The sequence below is a fragment of the Molossus molossus genome, unplaced genomic scaffold (assembly GCF_014108415.1).
Source record: "Molossus molossus isolate mMolMol1 unplaced genomic scaffold, mMolMol1.p scaffold_m16_p_5, whole genome shotgun sequence".
NCBI classification, from domain to species: Eukaryota; Metazoa; Chordata; class Mammalia; order Chiroptera; family Molossidae; genus Molossus; species Molossus molossus.
In genome coordinates, this window is record NW_023425388.1 from 60,986,378 (window position 1) to 60,998,817 (window position 12,440).

The following is a 12,440-nucleotide window of genomic DNA, read 5'->3' on the forward strand; positions in this document are numbered from 1 at the left end:
CAAGGTCCAGAAATTTACAGTTTTTTTGACCGGAGCTACAACTGTTTGATTATCTTTTATAGATACTCATTTTGAGAATTGCTGTTTTGAATAGTTTTTTTTTTTGTTTTTTTTTTACAGTTTTTTAAATTCATCCTTCTCCTCTTCTTCCTTTTCCTCCTCTTCTTCCTCCTCCTCCTCCTCTTCATCTTCTTTCATCTTCCTCTTCCACCTTTTTCCATGCAACTTTAGCGGGACCCTTTGCACCATCAAACTTTCCTTTAGACTTATAGTTGGCGACATCCTTCTCATACTCTTCAGCTTTGCAGCCTTACTGTTGTAAGGCTGCTTTTCACTGTCACTTAAGCTATTCCACATCTCCAATAGAGATACCAGGGTTTGTGGATTTGATCTTGGGGTGGAATTCTGAACAGAACAGAAAGAATCCAGACGGTGGCCTTTTGGGGGCATTGGGGTCCTTTTTCTTCTTGCCTCCCTTACCTGGTCCATAATCCTTCATTTCCCAATCATAATGTACTTTACCTGCCTTTGCCATCTCATCAAATTTAAATTTCTCTTTCCCCGACATTGTCTTCCACCTCTCAGATCACTTCTTGGAAAATTCTGCAAAATTGACAGGAACTTCTGGATTTTTCTTCTTATGTTCCTCTCTGCATGTCTGCACAAAGAAGGCATAAGCAGTCATCTTGCCCTTTGGCTTCTCAGGATCCCTTTAGCTATCCTGACTGTATTGTTTGCTAGTCTTGAATAGATTGTTTTGTAACTGCTGTACCCTTCAGGTTAACTTACCTTCAGTGGTTGTTGAACCCTCAAATTAATTTAATCATGTGGAGTTTTTCCATAATTCAGTTGTTATGCAGATAATCTTGAACAATATGAATATTACTGAGTCTTTTTATTAACTAAAAGTTGAACTTTTATCATATGGCTTACCTACCAAGGCTCTTTGAGTACAAGTAGGAAGCTCATTTGAAAGTTGCCAATATTGTTATAGTTTAGTAGGCTAAGATTGAATAAGGTTAAAGTCACTGGTTTTTAATTTCTCCAGACATTGTGTGTTTTATTGTTCGTGGAATATGAACCCTTTTAAAATAGATAGAATATGCCTCTTTTTAGAATAGGTAAGAATATCTCTTCCCTAGCCAGTTTGACTCCACGGTTAGAGCGCCGGCCTGCGGGCTCGTGAGTCTTGGGTTCAATTCTGGTCAAGGGCACATACCTTGGTTGTAGTTCGTCTCCAGCCCTGCTTCGGGTCGTGCAAGAGGCAACCAGTCGATGTGTCTCCCTCACATTGAGTGATGTTTCTCTCTCTCTCTTCCTTTCTCTCCCTCTCTCCAACTCTATCTGAAGATAAATAGAAAAATATCCTCAGGTGAGGATTAAAAAAAAAAAAGAATACCTCTGTGGTTTTGGAGGCAATATTATCATATACTTAATTCTTCCAGTAATTTGTAAAATGGGGCTAATGATACTATCGACTTTATTATGTGTGTTATATTACATGTTGCTTGTAAAACCAATTATGTGCTGTTAAATATTTGTTAAATGATTTAATAAATGGGGGTAGGTTTGTGTTCTAGTGAGTCTTCTCTATATTCCTAGTTTTTAGTCAGTTTTTTTTTTCTTTATTGATTTTCTAGAGAGAGGAAAGGAGAGGGAGAGAGAGAAACACTGATGAGAGAGGACATCAATTGGTCACCTCCTGCTTGTCCCCCACTAGGGATTTGGCCCACAACCTGGGCATGTGCCCTGATCGGGAATTGAACCTGCGACCTCTTGGTGCATGGGTTGATGCTCAACCAGTGAACCATACCAGCCGGGCTGTTTTTAGTCAGTTTTCAATGACTAGACCCTGCCTTAGGTGGCCTTTTTTTTTTTTTTTAAACACTTAGGTCTTCTAACAGCCTTGTATGTGTATTTCTTATAGACTGTATTTATCTAGTTATTAGCAAGATCTGGATTCTATTGGTAATGATTTTGAATAATTTGAAACTTAATATTAACCTAGATATTTTTTCAACTGAATTTGAGAATCTGAATTGGAATAGCATTAATCATAGCTAATGGTTAGGTCAACTCTTAAAATGAATTATGACTTAATAATTCTATATTCTTGCCATGGGAGCCATTTCTGCATTTTGAATTTCATAATTTGTTTCCTTTTTATTAATGTGCAATGAATAAACTCAAAACATCGAACATCTCTTGTGCTGAGCATGGTCTAGTATATGAGCTTTCTGAAGATTTTTACTTTATTCTAAGACTGATTTAGGTTCTTTGCCTTTATGCCCTAATGTACAAATGCATGTTATAGTACTATGCATGTTATTGTCACGCAGACAATTAGAAAATAGGAAAGTCCTAATGATGTTTAGAACACTGATGCTTTCTTTTTTTTTTTGGTACATGCCCCTAGTGGGAATAGAACCCAGGACTCTCTGGTCCTCAGGCCACTGCTCCAACCGCTGAGCCAAACCGGCCAGGGCACACTGATGTTTTCTAACCATGATTATGCTAGCAGAAATTTTAAGTAGTCAAAATAATTGTAGATATCTTTGATTTTACCCTAACTTCCCCTAGCTAAGTTGAACATTTATATGGATGAGCTATGGCATTGCCTGCAACTCTTTCTTTTTTCTTTTTTAATCCTCACCTGAGGACATTTTTTGATATTTTGTTCAGATAGAGTGGGAGGGGGAGAGAGAGAGAGACACATCGATGTGAAAGGGACACATTGAGTGGTTGCCACCCACACGACCCAACCAGGGCTGGGGACAAATTGCATCCGAGGTACGTGCCCTTAGTGGGAACTGAACCCGGGTCTCTCCAGACCACAGGCCAATGCTCTAACCGCTGAGCCAAACCAGCCAGGGCGCAACTCTTTATCTTAAAGGTAGAACTAGAGGTGAATTTTTTTTTTTTAATATTTTTTCATTGATTTTTTTTAGAGAGTGAGGAAGGGAGAGATAGAAACATTGATGTGAGAGAGAAACATCGGCTGCCTCCTGCACACTGCCCACTGGAGATTGAGCCCACAACCAGGGCATGTGCCCTGACCAGAAATCGAACTGGGGCCTCTCAGTCCATGAGACGTCGCTCAATCCACTGAGCCAGGCTGGCCTGGCTGGAGATGAATTTTTACATCCTTTCTCCCCCACCTTTTTAAAGTTAATTAAAATTTTGGTTCTTGGGTACATCCTGTTTATTTATAATCTGGAATACACATACCTTTTATTTAATGAAACAACAGCTAAGCCAGATTTTTACTATATTTTAAAATCAAATATTATACGTTAACTGAATATTTAAGGCTTTTAAAGTGTTCCTAATATGATTATTTCTCTTCAGCCCAATAGGTTTTCTATTACAGAAAGAAAGTAGTTAGGAGTGGAGGGCTTTGGAAGCAGATGGATCTGAGTGCTGTTCCCACAGATTGTTATGATTATATGAAGAGCATTGCCCTGGCAGGTGTGGCTTATTTGGTTGAGCGTCGTCCCATGCACCGAAAGGTTACTGGTTCAATTTCTGGTCAGGGCACATGCCCGGGATATGGACTCAATCCCAAGTAGGGGGCGTGCAGGAGGCAGCCGTTCGATGTTCTCTCTCACATTGCTGTTTCCCTCCCTCCCTGTCCCTTTCTCTCTCTCAAAATCAATAAAAACATATATTTTTTAAAAAGTATATACTGTACAGCTGCTTCCTCAACTGTAAAATATGGACAATAATCCCTGCTTCACAGTGTAAGAATTAAATAAAATAATAAATGAAAATGTCTTGACTCTCTTGACTCATGTCTGATTCATAAGCATTCAGTAAATGGAGTTATAAAATTTAAAGGATGTTGTGTGCATGTATTTGTATTTGTATTTTTTAAAAAAAAATAATAGCAGTCTTATTCTATTTCTTTTCAGGTCAGTTGAACATATTGACGGTCCGAGTGTCCTAACAGACTCACTATGGAGGCGGTATAGTGAATTTGAGTTGTTGAGAAACTACCTTTTAGTTTACTATCCACATATTGTTGTGCCACCTCTACCAGAAAAAAGGGTAAGAAGTGAAATGGCAGTACAGTTAAGAAATATTTAACATTGAGACTATTCTTCATGATTATTTTGTTTACCTAGGCAGAATTTGTTTGGCATAAACTCTCCGCAGACAACATGGACCCGGATTTTGTGGAGAGACGACGAATTGGTTTAGAAAACTTCCTCTTGAGAGTTGCTTCACATCCCATCCTTTGTAGAGACAAAATCTTCTATTTGTTTTTAACACAGGTATTTTTCTTTTATTTAGTCTTTTTAAAAAATTCATTTGGCCCAGCCGGTGTGGCTTCGTGGTTGAGCGTCGACCCATGCACCAAGAGGTCACTGGTTCGATTCCTAGTCAGGGCATGTGCCCAGGTTGTGGGCCTGATCCCCAGTGGAGGGCATGCAGGAGGCGGCCAATTGATGTTCTCTCTTCAATGTTTCTATCTTTCTCTCCCTCTCACTTCCTCTCTCTCTAAAATCAATAACGAAAAAATAAAATAAAAAAAATTTCATTTGATTTGGGATTTTTAAAAATTTTAAATTGTGGAATGCTTGTTCTTTTTTTAAGCTTTTTAAATTACAGTTGACATAAAATATTAGTTTCAGGTGAATGACATAGTGATAGATGTTTATATAACTTATGAAGTTATGATAAGTCTAGTTGGAATGCTTATCTTTTTTTTAAATTTTAGTCATTGATTTGAGAGGGGAAGAGAGAGAAACATTGACCTGTCGTTCCACCTATCCATGCACTCATTCTTTTTTTTAATTCTTTATTTCTTTATTGATTTTAGAGAGAGGGGAAGAGAGAGGGAGAGAGATAGAAATATGGATGAGAGAGAACATCGATTGGCTGCCTCCTGCATACCCCCCCACTGGGGATCTGGCCCACAACCTGGGCATGTGCCCTGACTGGGAATCGAACTGGCAACCTCTTGGTGCGTAGATCAATGCTCAATCACATACCAGCCGGGCAACTCATTGATTCTTGTATGTGCCCTTACTGGGAATTAAACTGGCAACCTTGGCGTATCAGGATAACGCTCTAATCGAGTTACTCAGCCAGGGTGGATGCTTATTCTTAAGGAACCTTTTGGAGCAGCTTTTGTTCATTTGTATGCATTTTTGTTTGGTTTGAATTTTAAAATTATTGGTTATATTATTATTTTGGCTAACATTTTTATATTGAAAGATACTAGACAGTGCTTTTTGGTATCATTTAATGATATCAAACTTAGTCTTTAGGTTTTTGAAGTCCAGATTGTAAGTTCTTGGGTTCTTTTTTTTAATGTTTTTATTGACTATTTAGAGAGAGAGGAAGGGAGAGGGAGAGAGAAATAGAAATATCAGTGAGAGAGAAACATCTGTCGGCTGCTTCCTGCATGCCCCCTATTGGGGATGGAGCCTGCAACCTGGGCATGTGCCATGACCAGAAATGGAACCAATGACCTTTTGGTGCATGAGATGATGTTCAACTGAGCCACACTGGCTGGGCTTGGGTTCATCTTTTGGTAATTTTTTTGGATTCTGGATTGAATGTTTAATTTTGAAGTGAAAATAATTGTTGTGTTTTTTTATCCTCTCCCATCTCCCCTGAAAGAACAGAATGATAGGTGTTTTCTTTAATTTGAAATATTTCTCATGTTATTTTATTTTGCAATGATTTCTAAAATTAACTTTAATTTTTAGGAAGGTAACTGGAAGGAGATTGTGAATGAAACTGGGTTTCAGCTAAAGGTAAGAATCTTTATGAAATAATTTACCATGTTTCTTTACAGTTGCCAGAACACTGCCATGCATTTAGTGGGTACTTGGTATTTAGTAAATGAATGAATGTTGGAAATAGGCTTTGCATTTAATCTCATTAGTAAACAATGCAATTTAATTTTGATTTGTGTAGTTTTAGTTACCAGTGAGACTATAATGGGCATATTTATTAATTTAATTCTATTGGGAAAGAACATTTTTTTTTATTTTTATTTTTATTTATTTATTTTTTTATCCTCACCCGAGGACATTTTTCCATTTTTTTGTACAGATAGAGTGGGAGGGGGAGAGAGGAAGAGAGAGAGAGGGAAACATCTATGTGGAAGGGACACATCGAGTGGCTGCCACCCGCACGACCAACCAGGGCCGGGGACAAACTGCAACCGAGGCACGCGCCCTTAGCGGGAGTCTCTCCGGACCGCAGGCGGACGCTCTAACCGCTGAGCCAAACTGGCCAGGGCGGGAAATAATCTTGATGCAAGCTGTAGGTTTTCCCCACAGTGTACTCATATTATACTTTACATCTTGTTTGCTTCCTTCTGGCCTTATAACTATCACTTGCAGTGGTACCCTGGTAATTGCTTACTCTTTATCAGGTATGAAAGACATTTCTGAAGAATTGAACTTGGGTTTTCCAATCATAGTAAACTAAAAGGTGAACCTTCAGTCATGCTTGTTCTTCCTCCTGGGACGTGGTGGCCAAATTTGAATTAGCATCTGTTAGCGAAATAGGCTTATTTAGTTTTTGTACAGCTTTTCAAATTTAGTCATTAGAAATAACATTTGAGAATTAAATTGTTATCTAAAAATTGAAGAGCATAGTGATGGTAAGATGGCTGCCCTAACTCCACTATGCTTTCTCTTTTGTCCCCCAAAGTAGTATAACAATGGTTTTTGGAAATTTTTGAAAGTCTTCATTTCTTGTGTAAATTAAATAGGTAAGTAGAAAAATATATAAACTGATACAATACATAAATTGATAAGTGATTTGGTATGGTAATATAGTAGCAAAAGTTCAATAGATCTAAGCAACAAGAACAAAATATCTTTATAGTAATTATAAAAATACCCTTTAGAGAGTTATGCGTTGGAATATAGGTATTTGAAATTTTGAAATTTAGCACAAAAAAATTAGGAAAATTTTTTCTACACAGATAATATAATCAAATATTTAATTCTGTCATAAACTGATTCTAATTTACAAATATTTTGTTGGCAGATTATATAAAAAAATAAGATTTTTTTTGGCTGTAAATTATTATTTTATGGCACTCAGAATCCTAGAATTTTAGTTTAGAAATAGGTTTGAAATAACTCTAAACTTTAAAAAATTATGTATATATTGATAGGGTTTTCTGAGAAATACTTCAAGATATACTAGGAGCTAATAATAAGGAAAGGAACAAACTAAAATATAATTGTTTTGGTGACATATCTTTATATAATAGCAAATTTTAAAATGTTTAGCCATTGATTTAGTTATTAATTTAATAACTAGTTATCATTTGTTTTTTCTTGAACCCAGTTTTGGCCATAACTTTGGTAACCTGGGGAAAACTCCTGAATTTCTCCGTTTATATTGACTATGCTGATTGCAGAATGCTGTGAATCCTGTGTGTAGGTGCTATTTAAATGTCAATATATGTATTATATACAACCTTAGTTTTACTTTTATAAAGTCTTTGAAAGGTAATAATACTTGATGTACAATATTAATAATTTAAAAAGTAAGACTTAATGAAATGGACCAGAAATAAATGTATGGAGAGAATTTGGAAACTCACATGTCTTGCTGTATCTTTATTTTGTTGTGGCTATTTCCTGTTTTAAGTCCTTCCTTTTATTAAGGAAATAAGACCTTTTTGGACCACCTCAAACATATATGTACATGCATACAACATACATATGTGAGGTTGTCTACATACATACATATATATAGATACCTTTCATTTATCTGGAGGTTATGTATTTGGCAGTTACAACTAACTTGATCACAATTGAAAGCTGAGATTTAAGCAAAACTGTCTTCTGACATGCTCAAATTGATATATTATGGCTTACTACTATACTTACAGAAATACTTTGGTTCTTTCAGATAGGACCCACTTAATTTTATTATAGCTATTGAAACAAACTTGGCTATCTAATTTTTAGGCTACAGCATATTAGAAGGAAATTTAAAAAGTCTAAAAGTGAATAAATACTACTGGATACAGGCACATTGTGACAGTAGTGAAAATTGACAGCTGAACCTGCCAACAAAGAAGGGTAGTTGCAGAATGGGCACATTTGGCATGGGAACAAATTCCCCTTAGCCAGGGTAGCTTCATTACATCATGTAGGGTTCAGTATTAGTTTTTATAGCCTCAAGTAAAAGTTGAATTATGCTTGCTGTGTACTCATAATTCAGTGTTTTAGCATGCAGCTATTTGTTTTTTGTTTTTTTAAATATTTATTTATTTCTTTTTGTTCCTCACCTGAGGATATTTTTCTATTTATCATTTGATAGAGTGAGAGGGAGGGAGAGAAAGAGACAGAGAGAAACAGCGATGTGATAGAGCCATATCGACTGGTTGCCTCCCACATGATCCAACCAGGACCAGGGACGAACTGCAACCAAGGTACATGCCCTTGACCAGAATCAAACTCGAGACTCATTGGTCCATGGGATGACGCTCTACTGCTGAGCCAAACCAGCCAGGGCCTGTTTTTTTTAGCGGGAACCGAACCCGGGTCTCTCTGGACCGCAGGCCGACGCTCTAACCGCTGAGCCAAACCGGCCAGGGCTGTTTTTTTTTAAATACAATATTTAATACTATCACAACTATTACAAATTGTGATTATCCAGCTTTGATCATCTCAATTTGTTGGGATTGTTTGTTCAAAATACTGAATCCTAGAGTTCATCCCAGACATACTGATTCCCACTAGCCTAGAATTTGACAACCATTGCTGCAAGTTGATAAATAAGAATATTTTGGGGAAGATAATTTTAGAATGAGTGTCAAAATGGTATTAAAAAAAAGGAAAAAAAGTTTTTTAGAACCTAAAGCTGTATACTAATCTGAGTATAATTAGCATTATAATTGTTTACTCTGTGCTAAAGCACCATAATGTGTTGTTGTTGTTGTTTATCCTCACCCGAGGACATCTTTTCCATTTTTTTTTGTTCAGATAGTGTGGGAGGGAGGAAGAGGAAGGGGGAGAGAGAGAGAGAGAGAGAGAGAAACATCGATGTGAAAGGGACACATCGAGTGACTGCCTCCTGCATGAACCCAACCAGGGCCAGAGACGAATCACAACCGAGGCACGTGCCCCTGACTAGAATTGAACCTATGACTCATTGGTCCATGGCCATCACTCTAACTACTGAGACAAACCGGCCAGGGCATGTTGTTTTTGCTAAGTATTGCTTAATACCTTTGAGGTTAGTTCAGTATTATTCCCATTTATTTATTTATTTATTTATTTATTTATTTATTTATTTATTTAATTTTAATTGATTTTTAGAGAGAGAGAGGAAAAAAACATCAGTGTGAGAAACATCCATTGGTTGCCTTCCACATGCGCCCCAACCCAAGATTGAACCCGAAATCTGGGTATGTGCCCTGACCAGGAATTGAACCCATCACCTTTTGGTGTATGAGTTGATACTACAACAAAGTGAGCCACACCAGCCAGAACTGTTCCCATTTTTAGATGAGGAACCCTAGAAAGTGACTTACTTAAGGTCCCATAGTTTAGGCCTAATTCAAAGCTCTAATTAATTACATATTACCTCTCTTTTAACTTACTAGCTATGTAAAGATGATTGGTGAAGGAAGTGTTGGAAACTATTTTTCAGTGAAAAAGATCATACTGAGTCAGACCAAATACATACATTTTTATAAGGAATATTTGACCTTGGCCATGGCCGGTGTTGTTCAGTGGTTAGAGCTCTGGCTTGCACGGTCAGGGGCATGTACATGAGTTGCAGATTCGATCCCCACCCCAATTGGGGCGTGTGTGGGAGACAACTAATCTATGTATCTCTTTCACATCCATCTTTCTCTCTCTCTCTAACTCCCTCCTTCCCTTCCTCTCTCTTTAAAAATCAATGGGAAAATATTCCCTGGTGAGGATTAACAACAACAACGAAAAGAATATTTGGCTTTGGCTATTAGATTGTCACCCTCAAATTGAAATGTCAGCTTACATTTATTTTTTTCAGACATGTTTAATTTAATTTCTAGTTTGGGTCTATAAGATTAATATTTTCTTAAATCTTTTTAGGGTAATTATTATACCCAGCAAGATAATTATAAAAATATAGTTTCTTTCTATCTGTGCTCTATTTAATATAAACATGAGCAACAGACCTTTTTATCATTGCTATGTATTGGTATCCCTTCTTTTTTTTTAATAGTATTTATATAATAATCAATTTAGTGAATTCAATTCAGAGTTTTTCTCTAGAGTAATGAACATATAAACTAATTCGTTTAAAGTAATATCATTTTAACTCAGTAAGTTACTTACATGAAAGTAAGAGTCATTTATATGCCTAAACCTTAAATGAATTTAGGCTGACTCAGAAGAATCTAGAACCTGTCTGTTGCTTGGAGCAAGGACTGCCAGAGACAAGATCTGGACCCTTAGGATCTCTGCTAACCTGTGTATACTTTAAAGTAGTTATAAGTGATATAAAGAAAATAAATCATGAAAGAGTGTGACAGCAGAGATTTTTTTCCAGAGGTTATTTTGAGATAGGTGACAAAAAGGGGATACTTTTGACAAAATGAGGTTACTTTCAAGAGTAAAAGGGACACTATTAACAGATTAGAAAGAAGATGGCTACAGTCCTGTGTGGCCACAACTCAGCAAAAGCTCTGAGTGTCCTCCAAATCTCGAGTATCCCCACACAGTTCCAGTCTAGTCCGCCTTCCCTCTGCCAGAGCCCCAGGCACTGAAAATAGAAACTGTGACTGTGATGTGTTCACAGTGTGGCTAGTATGATGGTCTACTGGTGATTGATGACAGGCTGCCAGAACAAAGGAAAGAGCTGTGAAATTAGGTTGTGGTGGTGTATCAGTGAAGATTCTGCTGCGTATGATGTCTGAAATTTTGTTGCCTACATTTTCTTCTGGGATTTTTGTGGATTCATTGGTCACATTTGCTTCTCTTATCCATTTTGAGTTTATTCTTGTGTATGGTGTAAGTTGGTGGTCTGGTTTCATTTTTTTGCATGTCTAGTTTTCTCAGCACCATTTGTTGAAGAGGCTGTCTTTTCTTCGTCGTGCTCTTGCCACCTTTGTCAGATGTTGGTTGAGCATGGTGTCTTACATCTATTTCCGGGTTCTCTGTTCTGTTCCATTGATCTGTATGTCTGTTCTTGTGCCAGTACCAGGGTGTTTTGATTGCAGTGGCTTTGTAGTGTGGCCTGATATCCGGGATTGTGATCCCTCCTACTTTGTTCTTCTTTTTCGGGATTGCTGTGGCTATTCGGGGTTGTTTTTGGTTCCATATGAACTTTTCAAGTGTTTGTTCTAGTTCTGTGGAATTATGTCGTTGGTATTTTTTTTTTTTCCTCACCCGAGGACATTTTTCCATTTTTTGTACAGATAGAGTGGGAGGGAGAGAGAGGAAGAGAGAGAGAGAGAGAAACATTGATGTGAAAGGGTCACATTGAGTGGCTGCCACCCGCATGACCAACCAGGGCCGGGGACAAACTGCAACCGAAGTAGGTGCCCTTAGCGGGAACCGAACCCGGGTCTCTCCGGACCGCAGGCCAACGCTCTAACCGCTGAGCCAAACTGGCCAGGGTGTTGGTATTTTAATGGGGATTGCATATCATCTGCAAATAATGGTAGTGGGAACGCAGACTGGTGCAGCCACTATGGAAATCAATATGGTTTTTCCTCAAAAAATTAAGAATTAAACTGCCATTTGACCCGGTGGGGGGTGGGGGGGACAATTAGATTAGGACACAGGTATAAACCAGGACTGTCCTGGGCAAACTGGGTCACATGGTTGAAGAGATGAGTAACATTTGAGCTGAGACCCGAATAATAAGAAACCTGCAGTGGAGTCAACCTTGGGGGCCAGTGTTAGAAAGGCCAAGCTGGGTAGTAGTTTACTGGGCAAGGTTAGAGGGAAGGTAAGAATCAGGAAATGAAATAAAGGAAAGAAAAGATCCAGGACAAGTAAAGTAAATAATAGGAATTGGAAAGGGAGCATCAGTGGGTTTTAAAGGAGAACTTGGAAAAGGTTGTAAGTTGGGGCTATAGAATACTGTTATTTTTTGTCGTTCAGCCAATACTTACTGCATATTTGTGTTGTGCCAGGCATTGGAGGCAATGGGTTACAGCAGAGAACAAAGGAGAAAGCAGATTAAAGTATTGCCATGGCAGCTGTTGTGCAACTACAGGGAACATCATTCACATTGTGCTTTTAAAAAAAAATGGCTGTTATATTCTAGTGGACAGCTAAGAAACAAGTAAACAACTAAGATGAGTTCAGATAGTGCTGTTAAAGGAAATTAAATAGGGTGGTTTGAAACAGTTATGTAAGGGCTTTTTTATTTTATTATTTTCAACATTAATTATTTTATTTTTTGTTAATCCTCACCCGATTTTGATTGATTTTTAAAAATGTTTTTATAGATTT

The 12,440-nt window shown here is 37.6% G+C and overlaps 1 protein-coding gene and 1 pseudogene across 1 annotated transcript in view; one reads left to right on the forward strand and one right to left on the reverse strand.

Annotated features, from left to right (window-relative positions):
• SNX4 (sorting nexin 4) overlaps positions 1–12,440 on the forward strand; it is a 75,224-nt gene that overhangs the window by 14,840 nt on the left and 47,944 nt on the right. Inside the window, exons 3-5 of the mRNA XM_036243899.1 lie at positions 3,912–4,047; positions 4,125–4,274; positions 5,718–5,765. Of these exons, the coding sequence (XP_036099792.1) occupies positions 3,912–4,047; positions 4,125–4,274; positions 5,718–5,765 (334 nt within the window). The remainder of the gene's footprint in view (positions 1–3,911; positions 4,048–4,124; positions 4,275–5,717; positions 5,766–12,440) is intronic.
• LOC118617560 lies at positions 127–969 on the reverse strand (annotated as a pseudogene).